This window comes from Hyperolius riggenbachi, chromosome 4 (genome assembly GCF_040937935.1).
Source record: "Hyperolius riggenbachi isolate aHypRig1 chromosome 4, aHypRig1.pri, whole genome shotgun sequence".
NCBI classification, from domain to species: Eukaryota; Metazoa; Chordata; class Amphibia; order Anura; family Hyperoliidae; genus Hyperolius; species Hyperolius riggenbachi.
In genome coordinates, this window is record NC_090649.1 from 411,689,977 (window position 1) to 411,716,604 (window position 26,628).

Consider the following 26,628-nt stretch of genomic DNA (forward strand, 5'->3'; position numbering starts at 1 on the left):
TAAATAAATCTGTGCAGTGTACCGGTAATTTAACTTTTAATTTAACTTTTCGCCACTAGATGGCAATAGAAACACTCCCTGGATTACCAGGAAGTGTTTTTTTTTCTTCTGTTTATTCCTGTTTATCCTTATGAATGGACATAGCCCCTGACTGGGGTCATGTCCATTCATTAAAGGCACTGTGATTGGTTCCGAGAAGCTTTGCTTCTCTTTCCCAATTGCTGAAACGGGAAACCGCCAGGGTGTGCAGGGCCCCACGAGGTATCGCCGCTTGCAAACTGGACAAGAATACTTGTCTAGTTTGCCTTTAGCTGTGCCTATCTGGACAAGAATACTCATCCAGATAGACTTAAGTGGTTAATTTGCACCTTAGGGGCCTTTTTATACTTAAGTTTTAAAGCAAGCCTGAACTCAGAACTTCCTCTCTGCTCCAAAAGATATGCAGCAGCCTTGTAATCTTTAAAGAAAAACATTTTTTTGTTACAGCTGATACAAATCATTCATTAAAACTCAAGTGTTTCTACTTCCTGCTTTCATGGAGACATATTGTTAACATGCTGTACTTTTAAATGAGATTATCTGCCTTATCTGCTGTCAGCTGAACCAGGGGAGAGATCAAATTACAACTTGTGATTGGACATAAATGAGGGGGAATTAGACCGGCTAAACTCTCTAAATACATATTGGGTGCATGTCTCTGTTTTCCTTCTGTCCTGTGCAAGAGTTCAGTTCCACTTTAATGCATTGCTATGTGTTGCATTTTAATTTGTTTTTCTTTTCCACAGCAGTGCATTGTGAGAAAAGGCTTTAGTTTTTCAGCATATAGTGTGAAAGAGGCGGCCATGGGGAAACATGGACACTGGACTGCCCATGAGTTGTCCTTTCATTTACAACTGACAGCAATTGATATAGTTTAAAAGAGCTGGTTTGCACTAAATCAGTTGCTGTCAGTTATAACTGAACAGAAAATGGATCTAAAAGTGAAGAAAATGCCCAATGGGGCAGTTATCATCTATGCATTTTAACTGAAAGCTGCTGTAACAGGTCATTTCAAATGCATCAGTTTCAAGGTTCAGTGTAAACCAGCCTTTAGGCTTGTTTAACACTTGAGCCTAAACATGGTCAGAGGACGGATTACAACACTTGACGAACGTGTTGACAAATCCTATATTAAGGTCTGTTCAGACCTGTGCTAATTAGCCAATTCTATCCAGTGTTCGTTGCAGTGACGAAACGCAAAATCAAGACCTGCAAGATTTTTATGGACACCAGGCAAAATTTGGACATGCCATATAATAGCAATGCTAATATGATATGTCCAGTACAACGGAAATATCTGCACATGGGTTCCATTCATGTCGAGAGTCCACGGCACTGAACATGGGAGTATGAACTGAGACCAATGCTTTCGAGATCATAGCCAAAACAGCAAAAGTAAAGCCAAGGTGATTGTTTGTGCTTTGACTCTTTACACTGGTCATATATTAGATGATTTTTGAAGGACCTGATGAATAATGGAGTTGCTTGCTGATTGCTAAACAAAATGTACTATTTGCATAGTAATTCAGAGATCAGTTCTGCTTTAGCTGTATAAATCAGGTTGAGGTAACCTGACAGATCTTTCAAATGAGAATGAGGGAACTGAACACTATTTCCAAGTGGTACCAATCATTTCAGACCGGTCAACCTCTGATATTGTCCTGTGTGTGGCCAGCTAAAAGGTTTGACTGGAATTGTATTTTAATTTACTAGCAAGCTTTCCCTTGCTTGATAGCATTGAAGCAAGCAGACCACAGGACAACAGGTGTTAAATGGTGATCAGAAGATAGGCAAGCTGTGTTTCTCTGAAAACTAGGCCTAGTCTGTGTTTGTAAAGTTAGACTGAGGTCCCAGCTGAGAGACAATTAGTGATAAGAATTGTTTAAAGATTTTTCAGTGAAACTGTGCAAAAAAATTATGTGTCAGCACTACATATATGTATAAAATAATGAAATATTTTCTTTACTTCTTTTGTCTAACACAGACCATAATAACCTGGCAAGTTCTAACCAGTCAAAAAATAGACAGAAAATGTGCTAACGGACGCAGCTATATATTTTGCATACCAATGACTTGAGATGATGCACAGCCTGGCAGTTGGTCTAAACTAGTGAAGCACAAAACCTTCTCCTGATATGGAAATGAGTCTTCATGTTAATTGTTCAGTGATTGGTCAGTAATCATTTCTCCACCCTGGTGAAGCTAATGCTGTCCACAAATGAGAATTTAGATAGATTTAACAAACTATTGATTTTGTTTCTTGTCCCTGAAAAATCAGTAGCTGGCAAAGTAACTTTCCAAGCTGCCATCTTTCATTACATCCTTTGTAAATTTGACAGACACACGGGTGATAAATATTGTCTGAAACAATCTTTTGTCTTTGCTTTGGATAATAGTTTCCTCTGAACAGAGAGCTAAGCAGCACATTCTGCTAGAAGGACAATCAGGAGATGTCCCATGACAGCTCACAGTGGGAACAATGATAGTGCTCAGGTGAGTATCAGGCAACCTGGCGCTGATTTCAGGGGTCAAGCGTAGAAATTCACTCCACTATGTCAACCAGTAAGAGTTGTTAAAATGTGGAATATTTTACCACAGGACTAGTTCTGACAAATTCTATATCTGCATTCAAAGGAGGCTTGGACGCTTTCTTGCACTGAAGAACATCCAGAGCTATAATTTCTAGGTCATTCCCAGAAGAGTTGATCAAGGGATGTTACCTGACTGCAACTTGGAGTCGGGAAGGAATTTTTCCCCCTTAAAGGTTAATTGGTCTAAGAATTGTAAGGGTTTTTTTGCCTTCTCCTGGATCAACTGGGGTATTGTGAGGATGCAGGACAGAAAGGTACCTAATGTTTACTTATTTCTTTTTTATTTGTTTTATTATTATTATTATTATTATTATTATTCTGGTTGGACTTGATGGACAGTTGCCTTTTTTAAACCAAACTATGTAACTACTGTATGTAAGGTTGATTTATTGCATGTACATCAGACGATTGTTTCTGGGTCAAGACACACCCTTTCCTCAGTGTAGAGTACAATGTGGACAACCATACTCACGCTTGATTTTCACCTGCAACCGAATGCTTGTTTAGGGTGATGAAAATCTATTGCCTTTAAGTAGTTTGTAGTTTGAATTTCCAGCATTCAAATTAGTAATATTATAAATATATTGGTCATTTCTTTTTTTCTATATACCTTTAGCTATGAATTGAGACAGCTTAATACACTGACTTACCAAGAAGGGTTGTTTTTGATCTAATGTGTATACAAGTAATTAAAATTACTAATGTGTATACAAGTCGCACGTTTATACAGACTATGACTTTCCCATCCAGACAATTTGCAAGAAGAAGCATCAAAACACATCAAATATTGCACTGGTACACATGCCTCTTTAGTTTCATGTACAGTCTATACATGTGCTGAACCAGGAATTTGCTCAGATTTGACCATGTGTATGCTATGCAAATTCTAGTCTAGCTGGCTACAGACATTAGATAGTAATAAGTGGTGCACAGCACAATCTGACTCCCCGCCGTGTTCCTTGTAGTTGACCAAACATGTATGTAGTTTCCTATGGCAACAGGAGAAAAAACTTCTAATTGCCAATGTTATTCATATTAATTAATTGTTTTACTATGAATTGACTGATATGTTGATTCTAGAAATGTCATCAAGAGAACGAAATTGATGCCACCAGTCAAGTCAATGATAAATCAGCAACTTTCAGTACTTTGCATGCAAGACACGATAAGCTAAAATATATTTCTTCTTCTTTCTTTTTTTTTAGTCTATTTCAAAACAAAGCAGTCAGTCAGTTCAGATTAAAAGTGAATGATACACCGTGATTTTATTTCTCCTGGAAAAGCAGCGGTTCCCTCGTCTTTGCTGTTTTCCTGACAGCATGTTTTGTGTCTCTGAAATGTTCAAACCTACACGGAATCAGAGCCGCTACTTCTATAGTTACAGATTCATTAGAAAACCCAGCTGGAAGCTGTCGGAGGAGAATGGATCCCTCCGATAACCGTCACATCCCTCTAAATAAAAAGGGCTCTCTAGGTTCCACTATTAAAAAGGAAAACAAATTACTGTGCATTCAAAATTGTTATATTCAGACATAATAACTCTGCGCTCAAAACAAATGTGTTTGCATTTGAAGCCCCTATTGGTCTCATGGAGTTCTCATCTCTGTAATAAGCACATGAGAATAACAGTGGTGTAAGTAACACAGTGGGAATTAACTCCGACTAGCTAACATTCTGTTAAACTGGTTTTTAATGGCATGGTTTCCTTGTCCACAAAATGCAGCTGATTTCATATAAGCAGTCTAGACTGAACATTAATACAAATGCTACAACAACAATCTCTCAGTGTTTCACCACAAAAGGGACAAAACCAGAGACTATTGCTATGACTTTTAGCATGCCTCTGCCTCTCACTTGAGCCAGACATGACTGGCCTTAGACCTGGTTCACACGGCTTCTGGCGGAGTTGCATGTAGTCGATGCTAGCCACTTCTCTGCAAACGAGGGTTTGACATTGGTTCCCATCGTTCGGCCAACTTGGTGCGTTTTCAACCTTACAGGGGGACACAGAATTGGCAAACTATATCCTGGGCACTATATGTAGTGTCCAGGAGGAAACATGATAACGGGATCACGCACAGCTTTTGTGCGAACTACAGGAAAAGCTGGTATCGATGTTTAAAAAGCGCATTCATTTGAATCCGCACACAATCAGTGTCGCCCGTAACAATCATGCTCGATCATTAGGACAATGCTGTGATGCACAAGGGATATACAGACACATCGTTTAGCCATAACCAAGTGGTGTAAACTGTTCATTGGAAAGGGAAGGACAGACAACAGGGAGGTGCACAATAGAGAAACATCTGGTGGGCAGAGTAAATGCAAGAACAATGTGCTCATCTGTCACTCGTTTGTTGGTGTTGCTTACAGATACAGGGAGTGCAGAATTTTTAGGCAAGTTGTATTTTTGAGGAATAATTTTATTATTGAACAACAACCATGTTCTCCATGAACCCAAAAAACTCATTAATATCAAAGCTGAATATTTTTTAAAGTAGTTTTTAGTTTGTTTTTAGTTTTAGCTATTTTAGGGGGATGTCTGTGTGTGCAGGTGACTATTACTGTGAATAATTATTAGGCAACTTAACAAAAAACAAATATATACCCATTTCAATTATTTATTTTTACCAGTGAAACCAATATAACATCTCAACATTCACAAATATACATTTCTGACATTCAAAAACAAAGCAAAAACAAATCAGTGACCAATATAGCCACCTTTCTTTGCAAGGACACTCAAAAGCCTGCCATCCATGGCTGTCAGTGTTTTGATCTGTTCACCATCAGCATTGCGTGCAGCAGCAACCACAGCCTCCCAGACACTGTTCAGAGAGGTGTACTGTTTTCCCTCCTTGTAAATCTCACATTTTATGATGGACCACAGGTTCTCAATGGGGTTCAGATCTGGTGAACAAGGAGGCCATGTCATTAGTTTTTCTTCTTTTATACCCTTTCTTGCCAGCCACGCTGAGGAGTATTTGGACGCGTGTGATGGAGCATTGTCCTGCATGAAAATCATGTTTTTCTTGAAGGATGCAGACTTCTTCCTGTACCACTGCTTGAAGATGGTGTCTTCCAGACACTGGCAGTAGGACTGGGAGTTGAGCTTGACTCCATCCTCAACCCGAAAAGGCCCCACAAGCTCATCTTTGATGATACCAGCCCAAACCAGTACTCCACCTCCACCTTGCTAGCATCTGAGTCGGACTGGAGTTCTCTGCCCTTTACCAATCCAGCCACGGGCCCATCCATCTGGCCCATCAAGACTCACTCTCATTTCATCAGTCCATAAAACCTTACAAAAATCAGTCTTGAGATATTTCTTGGCCCAGTGTTGACGTTTCAGCTTGTGTGTCTTGTTCAGTGGTGGTCGTCTTTAAGCCTTTCTTACCTTGGCCATGTCTCTGACTATTGCACACCTTGTGCTTTTGGGCACTCTAGTGATGTTGCAGCTCTGAAATATGGCCAAACTGGTGGCAAGTGGCATCTTGGCAGCTGCATGCTTGACGTTTCTCAGTTCATGGGCAGTTATTTTGCACCTTGGTTTTTCCACACGCTTCTTGCGACCCTGTTGACTATTTTGAATGAAACGCTTGATTGTTCGATGATCACGCTTCAGAAGCTTTGCAATTTTAAGAGTGCTGCATCCCTCTGAAAGATATCTCACTATTTTTGACTTTTCTGAGCCTGTCAAGTCCTTCTTTTGACCCATTTTGCCAAAGGAAAGGAAGTTGCCTAATAACTATGCACACCTGATATAGGGTGTTGATGTCATTAGACCACACCCCCTCTCATTACAGAGATGCACATCACCTAATATGCTTAATTGGTAGTAGGCTTTCGAGCCTATACAGCTTGGAGTAAGACAACATGCATAAAGATGTTGTGGTCAAAATACTCATTTGCCTAATAATTCTGCACTCCCTGTACATGTAGAGCCGCATTTCTAGGTGACATCATGGGATACCTATAGACATGCTAGTTCCATCTAGCACATGTACGAGGTTTTACATCTGAGAATGTCAGTTCAAGAGATCAAAGGGCTGAATAGATTGGTGGCTTACAACACTGACAGACAAAGTTGTGCTGGAGCAGGCACTTCCAGATTTCTCACTCGCCTGGTTCACCGATGCACAATCCTTCAGTGGGTCACCACTTCCATGGTTAGATTGCAAGATTCAAGATTGCATAACACAACATGTTTCAGGGTTTCCCCCTTCCTCAGGTGTACCAAAACATGTCATGTTATGCTAACTTGTATCTATAAACACAAGTTTATAACGCCATTTGAGTGCCTGCTCCGTTTTTTTGACACCGAGTCTTGGTGCTGCAACTTCCTGATGCCTGCGTGCCCTCCCTGTGTTTGTGTTTCTGCCAAGTGTTCAGGTTTCCTATCATAATCCAGAAAAAGACACTTGTAGGTGCATCAGTTGGGAGGGGAGAAAGAGCACCAATGGTCAAGTGTACACAGGTCTGACAACCAACAGACATTCTGCCATGAGGACCGATAACTTATAGGATGACTGGCTTTCATGCAAGTTGGCCATGGGCTATATTAAAGTGTGTGTGCGTGCGTGCGTGCGTGCGTGTGTGTGTGTGTGTGGGCTATATTAATGTGGGAGTGTGTGTGTGTGTGTGTGTGTGTGTGTGTGTGTGTGTGTGTGTGTGTGTGTGTGTGTGTGTGTGTGTGTGTGTGATGTCTGTCTGGACACCGGTGTCTACATTCTTATCTATATGAATGGGGAAGAATCACCCACAAACAAGGAGCATTTGGGGTTGCTATTCAAGACTGCACACTATTTTTCCAAACAAAAAAGCAGCCGATATTCTCACCTTGCAGTGTTAGCATCCCAGTTTCAAATCTAGGTTAGGATACAGTATGCTATTTGTATTTCCTCCCCATGTTTGCATGAATTTTCTCCAGATGCGCCCACTCCTCTCACATCACACAGACATACAGGTACTGTAAGTTCATTGGTTTGTCCCAAACTTGCCTTAGTCTATGAGGGCTATGTTCCCACTGTATAACGTAATCACAGACGTGTTGCAGTGCACATGATTTCCAATGTATAGAATGCATGCTTCTATGGAATATAATGTGCGTGTCCAAAGACACATAAAATACATTGGATATAAACGCACAAGTAATACAGAAACATGCACTGTGCTGTCCGTTTTTTTTCTTTGTTTTTTGTTTAACACATGTGAAAATGCATTAGACTGGAATGAGTCATTTCACACTCAAAGGCATTGACCGGAACTCTCCTTTAATATCTAATTATCTAATGGATGTTATAACACAGACTATAACCCTGAGTGGACTTTATCCACATATCACCACACTGCTGCACACTCATAGTTTGCCTGTCTGCAGACACAACAATGAACGTGCAAAGTCTGTGAGTGCATCTGCACAACAGCAGGCCTGCTAAAGAAGCTGGAGTCTGGCGATTGGCAGATAGTGGGAGAATGTCTATGGCTTATAGTGGATCCGAGGTGAACTTTTACTCATTGCATAATTGTGTTCCTTTTCTATTGTTTATAGGGCATTCCTCAAGCCAAATACATTTTTGTTTTTGTTTTAATACTCTAATTTCCTATAAACTAAATAAACCACGCCCACAGGTTTTCAGAGAGCCAAGGCAGTAGCGAGGGCTCATGGGAGCTCAGTCTGGGCAGGAGGAGGAGGAGGTGTTACTGGCCATTGATTTCAGAGGCAGAGGGGAGGAGGGGGATTAGTTTTTTTTCACAGGCTTAGTGACCAAGATACAGATAAGCCTGCCTCTGTATAATGTTTACAAACAACATGGCTGCTGTCATTGTATCATAGGAAGAAATAATAATTTTCTGTTAAAGCTGTTTGCAGCTAGATTTGCTGTATAAACTATCTAAACTTTAGATAAGATATATAGACAAGTTACTTGTTATAGTTAGTTTTTCATCTCAGATCCGCTTTAATTTACAGGGAGTGCCACCAGGAATGTAAATAGTGCTGGGCTTTCTTTTTAGAAGCCCAGTAGGCTTTGCAAACCATCCACTAAGGTTCCTTCACACTTATCCCTGCGATTTTGGGCTGTTTTTTAGACTTATTAGTGATTTTGCATTTTTTCCGCATCCAATTCTTTTGTTGTAATTTTTTATGTGAATTCCCGCATTCCAATTTACCATGCATATTCATGAATTTTTATGTAATTATCTTTATATTCGCATGCGAATTTCTGCATTTGAATGCGAAGATGAACATTTCCATTGACTTGTATTGTATGCTATTCGCAAGTCCGATCCCAAAAAAAAACCCCATACATGTAGGAAAAAATACTGCAGAAAAATAAAAATCATATGTGAAAATTTGCATTAAAATGCACAACATGCGTGATGCCACTAACTATTAGATGTGCAGCAAACGCGAATTCGGAAAAAACGCACTTTACATAAACATTCTGTCAAGTGTAAAGAGGGAATTATGGTTACTCCTTGTCTGAAGGTAGAAAATAATATAAATGAACACTTTAAATTGAAGTAAATGTTTCCTTACCACTGGATATTATGATCTCAGTGTTTATGCATCATATGTTATGACTACTTTTACTGCATTATTGTGTATTACGCTTTTGTTATACATTTCATATTCTGTTTGTTCATACTTATTATGAATATTTCAATAAAAATGATAATATAGAAAAAAAATTGAAAGTAAATGTCATAAAAACACAACACTCTTAACACTGACTAAGAAAATATATTGCTTCATTTTTACCAATTAGTTTTAATCACCACAACCATCATGAAATCATGAGAGTTTCTCATGCAGGGTCACATATACATGTCTGAAGTCCCAGGACTCTGCTTGCCAGTGTTGACTACTCAACGGGCACTGCTGGGAGTGCAGTTAAATTTGGTGGCCTGTAAACACTCTCAGATGTTATTATCACTTTAATATCCTCAATTCCAGTACAAGTTATTATTAAGTAATTAACGAAGGGTCTCTGATAAGGAAAAACAGCCTTTTAGATAACGGCAGTCATTTGCTCCAATCTGAGTCTGTATTTTTAATTAACGCTAATTAGAGATAATTAAATGTGCTTTTTTTTCTATCCAGTGATGTGGTAACTTGGAAACAACCCATCCAGCAAATTAAATAGTACATACTGGAATAGTATAAAGTTTTAAAGTAAAAGTGGAAAAGTCTGCCTGCTCCAGAAGGATTCACATAAACAACATAATATACCATACATACTCGGGTATACAGTAAGTCGACCCCAAAATTTGACCCTCTCAACTAGAATTTTTATACAAGTCAAGTATAAGTCTACCCAGAAAAGTCCCCAAGTATCCCCTTTACCTACTCCACCCCAAGTGCAGGCAGTGTCCTCCTTCACACACAAAAGTGCACAAAGTCTCCTTAAGAGCAGCCAGTATCCTCCTTCCCCCCAAGTGCAGCCAGTGTCATTACCCCACAAAGTACAGATAGTATCCTTGCTCTCCCTCCCCCAAGTGCGCCTGCTTCTCTCTTTCGCCCAACACTACATGAAGAGAGTGGCCACAGGGGAAGGAAGATTTTACCCCTATTTCAGTTGCGCCTGCCTCTCTCTTCCTCCAAAAACCAGAGCGACCACAATGAAAGAAACAGTAACTATTTCACCGCTGTGTGTCTCTTCCTCTTCCCCAAGGTCCGGTCAGTGCGTGCCAGCATTTCTCAGTAGTCTCCAATGTTACGTGACATACATTGGTAGCCTACAGGGGGCACCGTTGCATGCTCAGGATAGAGAAAATGGGAGGAACCGGCGTGCAGCGGTGGAACAGATAGTGGAATAGATACTGTATATGTTCCTTTCACTGCAGCCACTCTGGTATTTGGGGGAAGAGAGAAGTTGGAACACCTGGGTCAGGGGGGAGATGTTCCATTGCCACAGCCACTTAGGTACTTCATTTCACATCCCAGCAATAAGTATAAAAAATTAAGGTGTTACTCACATATAAGGCGACCCCTATACTACAACATGACCACTATTAATTTTATTTAAACATGTTAAAAAGCAACAAAGGATACAGCTGAAGTAAATGCTTTACATAAAGGTGAGTACAAAAGTACAATTTGCTAACAGTTTGTGCCACCGCCCAGGGTCAAACTTAATTCTGTGAGTGACACTTCAGGGTCCCAATTCTACAGAGAGGCGTTACTTGGCAACAGCCAAGTGAAGCAATCTATGTCTATGAAGAAGGAAAAGAGAGGAGGGACTGTGGTGCCAATAACGATAAGTCAGTTTCTGTGCATGCAGTAAGAAGGGGAACAATTGACTTGGCCACCAAATGTCGCTTAAACCGACTTCAGAAGATGTCTAGACCTGTACGAATACTAGATTCTCAACAGAGAATCCTTGTAGCCTTGATAGCCTGTTTTCAGCTGAGACAGACGGTCAGGGCCTTCTTGGTGGATAACAATGTAGTGTGTGTACAAGGCTTTAGTGTAAAAGCATTAAGCTTACCAGTGCCATCTAATAAGTCAACAAAGGGGCTCAGCTGCTGGTTGTAGAGAGAGAAAGCTCCCAGTACTTTTCTCCAAATTTCGGTGTGTAGGCTGCAATATGAACTCTGACAACATAACTGAAGCGCAAGATCTTTTTGCTGTAAACCATATTCATGTGCCCAGCCTTGCCATGGATTGTTTTTTCTTTCCCAGTAGTTATACAAAATAAACATGTAATTCTGGGAATACATCATGAGTTTTTTTGGGCAGATAGATGGCTCGATAGATAATTTTCCACATGTCTGATCTGATTTGATTGTTTTTCTGAACGATTTTCTCAAAGCAGTGGATGGAAATTGATCAGAAAAACGGTCGAGAAATCGATCGGTCAGCAAATCTGCTGGAAAAAAATGATTGTGTATTCCCAGCATAATGAAGAGTTTTACAGATTGGGTGGAACTATTTTTTCATCTAAAAGAGCTTAGAATATATATGGCTCCTGATACATTGGTATAAGTACACACATTTCAAGGTCATTTTATCAAAGGGAAATAACTTACAGGAGTAATTGTTGGTTTACGGGCGGTAAACGGGGAACCCGGATGTAATCTTCCCTAGCAGATGAAATAAATATTGCTTCCTGTGTTGTTACCTTTTGAGGAAATTGGGGGGAGGGGGTAGTGTCTCTGTTATAACCTTCTGGGGTAAGGGGGAGTACCTGTGCTGTCACCTACTGGGGGAACAAGGAGGAGTTTCTATGCTGTAACCTTCTGGGCTGGGGGGAGTGTCTGTCATCTGCTAGTGGGAGTGGTCACCTGCTTTGGAGGCAGGTGTAAGAGATTAACAGGCCACTGGAGATTGCTGAAGTGAGAATACAGAATGGTGAATTGGTGCATGTTCTCCTTTTTTATGTTGGAATTACTGAACATTTTCATGCATGATTCTTATAAACAATATACTGTATTTTAAATGTGAATTCAACAACTATGCCTGAATTTGGTTTATAAGCCTTTTATGATCTCACATATTTTCCTGTAGACAAATAAAGGATACAGTTTAAAAAGAAAGTCAAGGAGGGCAATCTCTATAGGCAAAAACAGAATAAAATAACTCTTACCTTCTTTCTCAGGGGTGAGTTTTTGTTTCAGCAGGTGGTTCATGATGGCGCTCATACATATATAGCACTGTTGTGCTGCAGTATTCCAGTTCATAGAGCTCAGCATGCCTATGGCATCATCTACTTCATCATAGCGGAGATACTGTGACACCAGCTCTACTGGTCCCAGCAGTCCTCTGGAGACAGCACCTTACAAATTAACAGCACAGGCAAGGTTAGAGGCCATTTTACTCTATTCTTCCTTACCTTCCTATTATAATAACAGTAATGCTTATATTTGTATAGGGTTTTTCTCCAGTTGGACTCAAAGCATTTGAGAGCTGCAGCCACTAAGGGCTCAATAGGCTACCCTGCAGTGTTACAGAGTCTTACCCATGGACTCCTTACTGAATGGGTACTATCTTACTGAATAGGAACAGCCGAGATTTTAACCTGTCCTATGTGAGAGGCGATGCCCTTAACCAGTACACTATCCAGCCAAGTTTAAAGCTCGCAAGGGCAGGGTCATTCTCCTAATGTTGTACCTATGGTATATGTTGGCGCTATATAAATAATAATAATAATCGCGGTACACTGGGCAAAGGCGACTTATGAATCTGAGGGACAGCTATGTTGTATGTCGCAGAGGGGAAGGTTTCAGGTCAGGGATGGCTGACAATGATACAGGTACAACAGATAGCTGACAGGAGTGGGGACAGTCGGTGCTGATATAGGAAGGATAACGTGTCCCTGTGCTGTGGCCACACACTTCATGCCATTTCATACGGGTTCCACGTTTAGATCAAAAGGGGCACGATGACAAAAAAAAATGTATAATACATGTGTACACATACTCATGAGATGAACATGTGTATCTAAGTAAAATGCACTGTATATGATTTTCTATGTCATTGTCATTTACAGTAAGTGTTATTAATAAAGTCTTTGACCTCTTGCTGACAGGCTTTGGACTAGTCCATCTCCTCATAGGGGATTCTCAGGGTTTTCTATAGTTTCAAAAGCATTTACTTCTGAGTAGGCTGACATCTTTGTAAAGATCCTTGCTTTTCAAAGACTTAAAGCAAACCTTGAGGTTCTCTCATGAGCAGCTGGACTTGTGCAAACCATGAAACTTGTTCAAGCCATGGGTAGCAGGTTCAGACTTGTCAGATTAATAATACCGACTGTAAATGACATCTACATAGGAAACAGTGCATTTTACTTTGGGACACATGTACATCTTTTCAGTGGCTGCAGGTGCTCACAGCCCAGGGTGTAGCCATGGCTATGGCTGCCGCTGTGGTGCTCAGTCACTGTGTTCTTCCACCTGGGACCTTTTTTCATAGTTTGGGCAACATTCAGGAAAATAGCAGCAGGCAGTGCAGGGGACTGTACTACAACCTGCACTAGATGTAGCACCCCTCCCACTTCCTGTCCCGTGGGTGATGTGTCTCCTCGCTCTCTACACACAGCCTGCAGTGAGTAAATGTGCAGAGCAGCAGGGTAAGTAGAGAGAATGATTGCTGTGCAGCAGCTGGACATATGCAGGGAGAGGTGACAGGATGTGTTTAGTGCTTCAGAAGTTGCCTGTCATTAGTAGCCATGTGCACTGGCTGCTGTAATATCAGAGTGCCCTGGACTATTGATTATTTATCCTGATCAGAGTAATTAATCAATAATGCAGGGCAGTCTGCTGTTGCAGAAGCCAGTAATACAGCTGCTGACAGCCAACTTCTGTATTAAGCAGAGAAGCAAGCTCAAGGCAATTAAATAAATTAGCTTGATTGCAGGTAATCTTATCTCTTTTCCCAGCTCCCATTCCCATTCTGTTGTCTTCCCCGATGATCCTTTTATCTTTTCAGATTTTAGAGCCTTCTTTTAACAGCATGTCCCTGCCAAACAGCACTGGTGATGTCTGCAGTCCTGATGAGGGGTCTTCCTGCCATTTCTACTCTTCCACCATGCTCTCTGTCTTGCGCCTCTATCTCTATTCCCCCTCCCCCCTCCTATGCATCCCCCTCTTTCATATGTCCCCCTTTTCTGACTGTCCTCAGAGGAGCTCACAATCTTATCGTACCATAGTCATAGTCTAATGTCCTATCATATTATTAGTGTGTATTTAAATAGCACAGACATCTTCTGCAGCACTGTATAGAGCAGGGCTGCCCAATAGGTCGATCCCGATCTACCGGTAGATCGTGACCGCCTGATTGGTAGATCGTGGCCTTATGGCCGCGTCCCATTGAATTTTGTGGGCAGCAGCTCTAGAACGCGGCCGATTGGCTGTGTCCTATCAGATTCTGCTGCTGGCTGACTGATAGCGTAGCGCGGCTAATCAGGGGAGAAGAGAAGCGCGGCTGAGAGGCCAGGGGCGGCTCTGCCATGACGCAGTGTCATGGCTGGGGGCGTGGCGCTGGAAGCAAAACTTTCACCTCCACTCACGCTGCACGCCGGAGCCTCCCTCAGCCGCCGAATTGCATATCTGCCCTCCAGGCAGGGGGTGAAGACCAGCGGGTGAAGACCAGGACGCCACCGCTGGAGGTGGAGGGAGGTAAGCGTGCCCACCCTATACTGCATGCACATATACCCAGCTAACCTATACTAAGGGCACATATACCCAGCTAACCTGTACTAAGGGCACATATACCCAGCTAACCTATACTAAGGGCACATATACCCAGCTATCCTATACTAAGGGCACATATACCCAGCTAACCTATACTAACAGCACATATACCCAGCTATCCTATACTAAGGGCACATATACCCAGCTAACCTATACTAAGAGCACATATACCCAGCTAACCTGTACTAAGGGCACATATACCCAGCTATCCTATACTAAGGGCACATATACCCAGCTATCCTATACTAAGGGCACATATACCCAGCTGACCTATACTAAGGGCACATATACCCAGCTAACCTATACTAAGGGCACATATACCCAGCTAACCTATACTAAGGGCACATATACCCAGCTAACCTATACTAAGGGCACATATACCCAGCTAACCTATACTAAGAGCACATATACCCAGCTAACCTGTACTAAGGGCACATATACCCAGCTATCCTATACTAAGGGCACATATACCCAGCTATCCTATACTAAGGGCACATATACCCAGCTGACCTATACTAAGGGCACATATACCCAGCTAACCTATACTAAGGGCACATATACCCAGCTGACCTATACTAAGGGCACATATACCCAGCTAACCTATACTAAGGGCACATATACCCAGCTAACCTACGGGTGCATTTAAAACGTTGGTAGATCTCCTGGCCTTGGCGAAATTTAAAGTAGCTCGTGAGCCGAAAAAGTGTGGGCACCCCTGGTATAGAGTATGGAGATTCATAACTGTTAGCTCCATCCACATCCTGAGGGCTCCTTTTCCCCAAAAATTTGCAACCACACACTCAGCGCCCCAACCCGTCAACCCTCCTATCAAAAAAAAAGTGTGTGTGTGTGTGTGGTGTTAGTCTGTAAATAATCAGCACTGGGTGTCAAATTCTATAGGTACGCCACTGCATCTTTTATACAGTATATGTGTGCATACGTATTTTACATTTTACAGTTTTTGTCATAGTGCATATCTAAGGGCCCGTTTCCACTATAGCGTTACGAAATCGCGGGCGAATCACCGCAGGCAAATCGCATGCGGGTGCGATTCCGCATGCGTTTTTTGCCGCGATTTCGCATAGGTAAGGCTGTATGCGATTTTAACCATGTCACTGCCTGTGTGAATTAACATGGGTACCTATGCGAAATCGCATGCGAAATCGCGGCAAAAAACGCATGGGGAAAACGCATGCGATTTCCCTATTAAATACATTGCGTGCGATTCGCCTGCATTCCACACGCAGGCGAATTCTTAGGCCCCTACCCTGCAGATTTTTTCTGCACAGAAAAACGTTCGGGGAAACGCACAAGTGGAAACAGTCCCATCCATGCGTTGCCCGCATGCGGATTCGCGATAGTGGAAACGGGCCCTAAATAGAAAAGAAACTGGATGTAACAGATCAGTTTTAAGGACTTCTGCCGATCTATGCACCGTGGATAATGAGTGCTATTGGGCGGCGTTTAAATGGTTACAATATATTCAGTCAAAAAGTAACAATTTGTTCCACATAAACTGCTTTCACAAATGACATCACGTATATCTAATATCTAAAGCAGGGGTTTTATTTGCAGTTTAGTCGTTCATGGTACTTGCTCTCATTGGCAAAGACCAGAACCACAAGGCTTGTAAAATAATAAGGAAAGGATTTATTATTTATCAGTTGATGCATCCCCGAAAGTCAATTGATCTCATTAACAAGGACAGTCCGGTCAGAGAACTGCTTAACCTTATTAGAGTGACATAGTGGAGACGGAAACCAAAAATTGGTTACAATCCCAATATAACTATATGCTGACTTTAAATAATGAATTGAAGGAGAAAAACAGCAATGTTCCTTGGTGTGGGAAATACTTTATCTAAATGCAAGCAGTGAATTTTAAAACATGGCAAATCTCAATGGTTGAGGTGAAACATCTTTCCCCCTTTAGATGCTTGACCTCTCTTGGATGGTACACTTCTTAGGAGGAAGAGGTGACAGGCGACTCGTAGCCTAATTGATTTAAGAACAGTGCCTTGGGAGGAAGTCCAATTAAATTTACAAGATGGCAATTAGCTGGGAGGCCTCTAAATCCCTGCACAGTGACTACTTTGGCCTGAATGAGAACACAGACGTACTGGAGATAGCGAGTCAGGGGCCTTTTTATTCCACCAAGCCTGTTGTGAGCGATGTCACAGGGGACAGAGGCCTAAGAACACGGCGTACAAATGCACTATAAAGGTAAGGTGACTTACAGGCCTTTTTCAGGCGCAGGGAAGCTGTTAGTTTCACTCTTGTTTGCCAACGCATGCAATAATTAGTTTTGATAACCTGTAGGGCAGTAGTACTCAAACTGTGAAGCAGGGCTCACCTGAGAGACCTTCTGTACAAATTAATGAGACATGAAGGTCTTTTTAGGTCTGGACTGTTGCTCTGTGTATTTAGTCTTCCTAGCAAATGTGATTAAACGTTCTATATATAAATATACTTTTCTCTTATAACAATATGGACCATGACACAATTAGAAATGCTGACAGCTCTCCTGATTTTCAGTGTGAAGAGAATAATTGATGATTGCATGTTGATGTGAATAAATGAACTCTTTACACTTAACACTTAAAATCCCAGTTCAGGTACAATTATTTTTATAAAACATTATGTTAAATAATACACAACAAAAAAGATTTGTTAAAACATAGTTTGTGCAAGATAAAATAAGGAAACATCTGCTTTAAACAAGACAAGAGAAATAACATATACAGTGGTGTGAAAAACTATTTGCCCCCTTCCTGATTTCTTATTCTTTTGCATGTTTGTCACACTTAAATGTTTCTGCTCATCAAAAACCGTTAACTATTAGTCAAAGATAACCTAATTGAACACAAAATGCAGTTTTAAATGATGGTTTTTATTATTTAGTGAGAAAAAAAACCTCCAAATCTACATGGCCCTGTGTGAAAAAGTGATTGCCCCCCCTTGTTAAAAAATAACTTAAAGGTGGTTTATTACACCTGAGTTCAATTTCTGTAGTCACCCCCAGGCCTGATTACTGCCACACCTGTTTCAATCAAGAAATCACTTAAATAGGAGCTATCTGACACAGAGAAGTAGACCAAAAAGCACCTCAAAAGCTAGACATCATGCCAAGATACAAAGAAATTCAGGAACAAATGAGAACAAAAGTACTGTAATTGAAATCTATCAGTCTGGTAAAGGTTATAAAGCCATTTCTAAAGCTTTGGGACTCCAGCAAACCACAGTGAGAGCCATTATCCACAAATGGCAAACACATGGAACAGTGATGAACCTTTCCAGGAGTGGTCGGCCGACCAAAATTAACCCAAGAGCGCAGAGAAAACTCATCCGAGAGGCCACAAAAGACCCCAGGACAACATCTAAAGAACTGCAGGCCTCACTTGCCTCAATTAAGGTCAGTGTTCACGATTCCACTATAAGAAAGAGACTGGGCAAAAACGGCCTGCATGGAAGATATCCAAGGCACAAACCACTTTTAAAGCAAAAAGAACATTAAGGCTCGTCTCAATTTTGCTAAAAAAACATCTCAATGATTGCCAAGACTTTTGGGAAAATACCTTGTGGACCGACGAGACAAAAGTTGAACTTTTTGGAAGGTGCGTGTCCCGTTACATCTGGCGTAGAAGTAACACAGCATTTCAGCAGAAGAACATCATACCAACAGTAAAATATGGTGGTGGTAGTGTGATGGTCTGGGGTTGTTTTGCTGCTTCAGGACCTGGAAGGCATGCTGTGATAGATGGAACCATGAATTCTACTGTCTGCCAAAAAATCCTGAAGGAGAATGTCCGGCCATCTGTTCGTCAACTCAAGCTGAAGCGATCTTGGGTGCTGCAGCAGGACAATGACCCAAAACACACCAGCAAATTCACCTCTGAATGGCTGAAGAAAAACAAAATGAAGACTTTGGAGAGGCCTAGTCAAAGTCCTGACCTGAATCCTATTGAGATGTTGTGGCATGACCTTAAAAAGGCGGTTCATGCTAGAAAACCCTCAAATAAAGCTGAATTACAACAATTCTGCAAAGATGAGTGGGCCAAAATTCCTCCAGAGCGCTGTAAAAGACTTGTTGCAAGTTATCGCAAATGCTTGATTGCAGTTATTGCTGCTAAGGGTGGCCCAACCAGTTATTAGGTTCAGGGGGCAATTTCTTTTTCACACAGGGCCATGTAGGTTTTGAGGTTTTTTTCTCACTAAATAATAAAAAACATCATTTAAAACTGCATTTTTTTGTTCAATTATGTTATCTTTGACTAATAGTTAACGGTTTTTGATGAGCAGAAACATTTAAGTGTGACAAACATGCAAAAGAATAAAAAATCAGGAAGGGGGCAAATAGTTTTTCACACCACTGTATATTACGCTTTTCTCCTGGTGGACTCAAAGCATTTTGAGCTGCAGCCACTAGGGTGCGCTATATAGGCTGTAGTAGTGTTAGGGAGTCTAGCCCAAGGACTCCTTGCTGAATAGGTGCTGGAGATTTCTGAACCAGAAATGCTGAGATTTTAACCCAGGTCTCCTGTGTCAGAGGCAGAGCCTTTAACCATTACACTTCCAGCCACTACACTGAATAGGATATGTTCCGTTGCGACAGACAATATCATTATATCCCAGTGCAATACAATGATATTTCTATGGTAAGAGGCAGAAAGAAGCGCCCAAAGGTAATAAAATGTATTAAAACCAATCAAACAATTAAATGAGAGGTGGCTTACCTCAAAGATGACACAAAAAAACAATGTGAAATCTGGACATTTTAATGTGCCCTCCGGCCAGAGTGCGTCATCTTTGAGGTAAGCTTTTACCTTTTGGCGCCTCTTTCTCCCCGTTATCTATTCACCTCCATTGTAGGACAATAGCCCTGCTGACACACTTGGGTGCCGTGTATAGGGTTCCCCCTTTTTTCTTCAAAATTGCGACCACTCTTAGAGACCGAGACACCTGCCTCATTGGTTGGTTGACCCTACTGCAGACTTATTTTGGGAGTAGCAATTCTTGATCTTATTTATTACTACACTCTAACGTACTAAACCATCTGGGCTACCATCGTCTCAGTGCTTTCTGTTCTTTCATTCAAAGGTACAGTTCTACTGTATCACACCTACCACATTTCTATGGTAAGAGTAGAGTGGGGTGCAGGGAGTTTTGTTAGAGAAAGGCACAGCATCCTGTGCGTTTACTGGACAACTTGCACGTTTACAGTTGCAATTAAGCATACTTTCATTATACTGTATTCTTCACTATATGGTCAGTGCATGGGTGCAACTTAAAGGGCATCTCTCTTTCTTTTAAGGTGCCGCTATCAGTACAATTTCCCAAATGATCAACTGTACAATCATTCAGATCCGGTACTGTTAATGGTGCCAATCGATGACAATCGATCGTTCCGCTGATCCGAATTTCAGATAAATTCTAGGAGTCTGCTTATTATTTTGGCTTCCGTTGGTGGGCTTGATCGCAATGATCAGACAATCGATCTTTCAAGAGACTGTAGCTTTAACGTGGACCTGATCTCTTGCACAGGACAGAAGGAAAGCAGAGATATGCACCCTGTATATATTTACAAAGTTTAGCCTGTCTAATTCCCCCTCATTTGTGTCTAATCACAAGTTGTAATTTTATCCCTCAGCTGTCTCAGCTGACTGCTACGGCAAATAAGCTAATTTGAAAGCACAGGATATTAACAAGCATGTTTGCTTCAATGAAAGCAGGAAGTAGAAACACTGCAGATTTACTGTAGGATTTGTATCTTTTATCTTTTGTATCTTTGTATTACTTTAAAGGCTATTATACTGTTGCTTATCTTTTAGAGCAGAGAGAAAGTTCTGAGTTCAGGTCCGCTTTAATGGGCACCTTTAACAAAAAAAAATTCTTACCACATTATCTACATAAATTTCAAGCATCTTAGCTGCTTTAAACCTGAGATTGTGCTTTCCCCTGATCACCCTCTCAATAGCGTAACTAACATGTATGAGACCTCCCTGCAACAAAGACTGCATGTAGCCCCCTAGGTCCATAGGAACCCCCCCTACCCCCCCCCCCCCCCTAAACACACGGGACCAGACAGGCAGCCGGTAAACAAACATCCCCGCCTGCTCCCAGTGGTCTGTGTCTCCTCTGTGCATCGCAGCATACTCTTTCTGCTGCCATTTACTGGCTCCCTATCACATGACTGAAGCAAGTCATGTGATCGGGAGCTCGGCGATGGGCAGCAGACAGTGCTGCTGCTGTGATGCATGAAGATTCGCGGTGCTGGAAGCAGGTGAATATAATGTTTCCTGCGCTACTCTGCGCTACTCTGCATGTGGATGGGAGGAGGAGGGCCCTCAAAGCCCCCCCCCCCCTCAATTGCAGGGGTTGCATATATATAAATATATATATATATATATATATATATATATATATATATATATATATATATAGTATTATAGACGTGATGCAAAAGAATCTCATCATTGTAACCTCCAGTAAAGTAAACCTCCGGTTATAGTAAACCAGGACCCGACCCTGTATGAACATAGAATATATAATATACGGTAGTACATTTCTGATATAAAACTTCTGGGCCAGGTCCCTTGGCGTTTACTATAAATGTTTTCTAATGTATTGTAATACATTCCTATACAACAAATATCATTCGTTACTTACCAAGTTTAAGCTGAAGCACTCCTAATGGTCCACCATGAAATCTGAGGAAGAGAAGATTATGGATGTCTACATTGTCACTGGTGGTTCGGGGGGCAGCCCACTTCATGTCCACCAAGCTGCTGGAAACCTCAAAATGTTTACAGCACTGCAGAGTGGATCTAGGTGCAGAGTCTTCAGCAACAAGCTGGACCATAATTGGTGACAGTGCCATATTAAAGATCTGAAGCTCTCCTTGGTTGTTGCTTACCACAAATATACATCCAGAGGGGTGCCATCTTATTAAGACTGGTAAGAGTTCAGCTTGGACTAGTAGAGTTACTCTGCGATGTGCTTCATACAGAATAAGTGAAGAGTCTTCACAGCCAAGAACAAGCTTGTCCTCATCTGGATTTCTGCCACAGCTAATGACCCGGGCACTGAGGGGTATTTTGGTGACAGACACACACTGGAGTTTGTTCCTGGCACACTCATATATGCAGCTGTCAGCCATAGGTTCACTATTGGAGCTCATAGACTTTTCTGTGGTGTACACTTGGTAAGGCTGAATCCCACTGAAGCAAGCCTCAAGAATATCTCCTTCTGTACGTATGTAGCTCAAGACCTAGCAAAGTAAGTGAATAAGACATATATATGTGGTCAGCGGTCCATGGTGTAAACAAAGCACAAACTTCTATAGCCACAAAAATGATCTACTTACTACAGCGTTGGAACTTTGGCTCTGATAACAGCTGTCACAAGCTATGGGCCCATAGCATGTGAACGTGAAATGTTAAACTTCAGTCCAAAATTTTTTGTAAGGACCAGATAAAGAAGACATAGATACATAAAATCTTTCAAATCCACAGTAAAATCAATAGAATCCAGTCTAAAATCATGATGTATTTGTCTAATTCTAATAAACTATCATGTGGAATGGAATTAGTTGCTTTTCCTTCCTCCATTTTGGGCATCTCCAGTTGGAGAGCCGTTTTTTAAAGAGAGCTTATTTTTCAATTTTTGGTTAATTTACTTAAAGGGGAACTGAAGAGAGGTATATGGAGGCTGTCATGTTTATTTCCTTTTAGACAATACCAGTTGCCTGGCAGCCCTGCTGATCCTCTGCCTCTAATACTATTAGCCATAGCCCCTGAACAAGCATGCAGCAGATCAGGTGTTTCAGAGGTTCAGACTTATAAGTCTGATCTGACAAGACTAGCTGCATGCTTGTTTCTGGTTTTAATCAGATACTACTGCAGAGAAATAGACCAGCAGGGCTGCCAGGCAACTAGTATTGATTAAAAGGAAATAAACATGGCAGCCTCCATATACCTCTCTCTTCAGTTCCCCTTTAAAGGTTTACTAAAAAAAAAGAATAATATTGAAAGCATATTTTTTCAACTACAAAATATCATGTAAGGAAATGTAATTAAAAGTTATTTTTAGCCTTGTTTGTTTGTCTGGCAAGGTTTGTAAATAAAATAAGTACTTGTTTTGCTGCAATAAGGTAAACATTAGATGGCTCCACAGACTTTTTTTTTTACAAATGACTGGGTCTTTAGCAGAAATTGCACATTTTATTCAAGTTCCATAACCACTAAAACACACAAAGTTTCAGCCGAAGGGCCTTTGTCAAGTGCACGTGATAAAGGCCCTCTGGCTGAAACGTTGTGCGTTTTAGTGGTTATGGTACTTGAATAAAGTTTGCAATTTCTGATAAGCCCAGATAGAGACCCAGTCATTTCTTACTTTGGATTGCTGCTACTACACACCTATGGTGGATCCAAGTGTGGACTGGTAGACTCCCTGTTGAATAAATGTTGCAGTGAGAGCAGCAGGACCACTCTATTCTTTGGTCCATAGACTTTATTCACACGGTAGATGCTTCTTGGTTGGAGCAAACGGTAAGTGCTGCTCTTGCCGATGCTTAGAGATCTAGATTGCCGAGTCATCTTGGCAGTGTACATGCTGAGCCCACTTTACACCTCCTTACCCCTCCTGCTCTATCATTCACCGTGTGCTGCCCCCCCCCCCCCCCCCCATATCAAAAGAACACATTCCTAGCCTGTGTCTGTACAAGATCTGGTCCTCAACTGTCACCCAATTCATTTGACTTAGATGGCTCTTGAAAGGAGAGTTTAATACTTACCTTTTACTTGAAATATTATTATCTGGGCACTTCCTGTATAGCATTACGCTATTACCATGATATTATTATTATTATTTGTTTTCCTCCTTCACCCTCTCAATGCATCCCACTACTTGAAACTGAGTGAACAATATCAATTTCAGGCAGATTCAAGGTTAGTGAACTTGACAAAATTCATTGGAGACCACTGACTACTTACGTGGGGACAGTTGGAGACTGTTTTTTACATACAGTATATATCATATCCATATTATCTCAGTGTACAAGCACATTATTCATTGTGCAAGTTTCCTAAAGAATTTTGCTAAGCACCAATGGGATCTATGATGCCACATAGTATTGCAGAAAAAAACATTTTTTTTCATAAAGCAGAGAAGATTCACAGTATTCACTTCAATTATTAAATCTTGGGCAGAGGAATGAAAAAAGCATGAACCTCTCTGCAGCCATTTGATATCTGAAATATGACTCCATTATTCTACACAATAGGTTGTCCTTAGAAAGTCACTCCAGTGTCACTGCATTCAATCTCTTAGACCTGTATATCTATCTGTAGTAGAAGACATTTTTGTGCTCGACAAGTTCCATTACTGACACCAGCATCATACCCTTCAACGTGACCTACTCCAGTAGGTAAGCAATACATTGCTCCTGAACTTTCCTCTTCCTTCCTGTTTGCTGTCTCCTGGGCCTAGTCAAACCTCTGTAAAGGTTTGACTAACATGCAGCATGTTGGATTACAAGTGGATTATCTGGGAACAACCCCCCCCCACTGCAACATTATATGTTTTACTTGTTAATATTGTGCTATGATGCAAGTCTTCTGAGACCCGGGGGGTGGTGGTGACTTTGTCATATACAACAAACACTGTTCAAATTAAGTTTATATGACTACTACATACAGTGTTTGGTAAGTTGATACCTATAGATCCAGGGAGTGTTTTATTGCATTACTCTTCTCCATTTCTTAAAGTGTAACTGAGGCAACATGTGACATAATGAGATAAACATGTGCATGTAGGGGCGCTGCTGTTGGATCTGGTCCAGTATGGCGTCTCCCTATGTGGATCAAAGTGCCGTACAAAGTCCAACACTTTGCTTCCCTCCAACAGTGCGGGGCCTCATGTAATAGCAAAAAAAAATGAAGTGCTGGGGGTTGTGGGTGATCAGGAAAAAGGATTGAAAAGTGTTAGTCCCTAGAAGCCAGTGTTCATTAGACTGTCTCCAGGCACTCAGCTACTGCTGTTCCAAAACATAGTGAGGCTTTACAATGTATTGCACATCTATTGTAATAGAATATATATATATATATATATATATATATATATATATATATATATAGTAATATATATATATATATATATAATATATATATATATATATATATATATATATATATATATATATAGTATATATATATATACACTGTGTATATATATATATATATATATATATATATATATATATATATATATATATATACTGTATATATATATATATATATATATATATATATATATATATATATATATATTATATACACACATATATATAATCTGTAAGATAATGTGTAAACAAGATGAATTGAAAATGCCATATGATCTATTTAGAAAGGGCTGGAATTAATACTTTCCGTTTTTCGTTTTTTTATTTTGTTGTCATGGAAACATCAGTTTTGACAGATAAGCCTATTCATAAGACTGCTCTCGTCAATTTATTACTTCTTTCCCCAAAAATTGCTGAAATGTGAAAATAATTTGGCACACTATTTTGTACACAGGTTCGGCAAGATATGAAGACTTTTTGCACATTATTCAGTTTTCAGTGGAGGTTTTTTTTTTGTCTTTTTTACAATTCACAGCACCCTGATATTAGGTTTTGGAAGTCAGATTTTAGTAGAACTATGCCATTTTCCTGAAGTACTTAACCTTCTGCCAGGACTAAATACAACGAGAATAAGGGCTGCAATATCTCCCTCCTGCAATTTATGCATTGGCCGATAACAGTATTACAGTAAACATTTTCCCTCTACTGTAATAGATTTGTCCCACTATATTTGGATTACTAAGAACAGAATGCTGTTTTACAAAGTGCCCCAAATGGTTCTTAAGATTACTTTCACTTTACCCTGGAGCCTGATGCCCTCAGCTTTCCCAGTGAAGGTTTTTCCTTTGATATTCTGACTGCAGAGATAAGCCCATGTTTGCAAACAAAGAACGCATCTGGCTCACAGTTGTACTGATCCTGAGTATATCCATTTAAATTTGTCACCTATTGGTAGTAAGGGCTAGGAATTGGTGACAGTGACGCAGCCTTAACTCCAAGGGGGACACCTGGGATATCTGGGTGTGGAGGAGGTAGGACTGTCTGATAATATTTAACTTATTAACTCAAACTAGACGTTTTTAAAGGAAAGGTTCAGGGAGGGTGGGTAAAAAATAAAAATCAATTTCCACTTACCTGGGGCTTCCTCCAGCCCGTGGCAGGCAGGAGGTGCCCTCGCCGCCGCTCCGCAGGCTCCCGGTGGTCTCCGGTGGCCGACCCGACCTGGCCAGGCCGGCTGCCAGGTCGGGCTCTTCTGCGCTCCAAGGCCCGGAACTTCTGCGTCCCACGCCGGCGCTCTGACGTCATCGGACGTCCTCCGGGCTCTACTGCGCAGGCGCAGAACTACTGCGCATGCGCAGTAGAGCCCGGAGGACGTCCGATGACGTCAGCGCGCCGGCGTGGGACGCAGAAGTTCCGGGCCTTGGAGCGCAGAAGAGCCCGACCTGGCAGCCGGCCTGGCCAGGTCGGGTCGGCCACCGGAGACCACCGGGAGCCTGCGGAGCGGCGGCGAGGGCACCTCCTGCCTGCCACGGGCTGGAGGAAGCCCCAGGTAAGTGGAAATTGATTTTTATTTTTTACCCACCCTCCCTTAACCTTCCCTTTAAGCATCCAGTTTGAGCACTGTTCTCACTAGCATGACGTACTAGTTTGTCCTGTCAGTCAGCGATGGGTGCGTGCCCCCGCACAC

At 41.3% G+C, this 26,628-nt stretch overlaps 1 protein-coding gene across 6 annotated transcripts in view; it reads right to left on the minus strand.

Moving 5' to 3' along the window:
* Window positions 1-26,628, minus strand: part of WDPCP (WD repeat containing planar cell polarity effector) — a 541,772-nt gene that overhangs the window by 321,152 nt on the left and 193,992 nt on the right. For all 6 annotated transcript variants that reach the window (XM_068232353.1, XM_068232349.1, XM_068232350.1 and 3 more), the window contains 2 exons: window positions 21,491-22,091; window positions 12,221-12,409 (listed from right to left, as the gene is read on the minus strand). In XM_068232353.1, coding sequence (XP_068088454.1) covers window positions 12,221-12,409; window positions 21,491-22,091 — 790 coding nt within the window. The remainder of the gene's footprint in view (window positions 1-12,220; window positions 12,410-21,490; window positions 22,092-26,628) is intronic.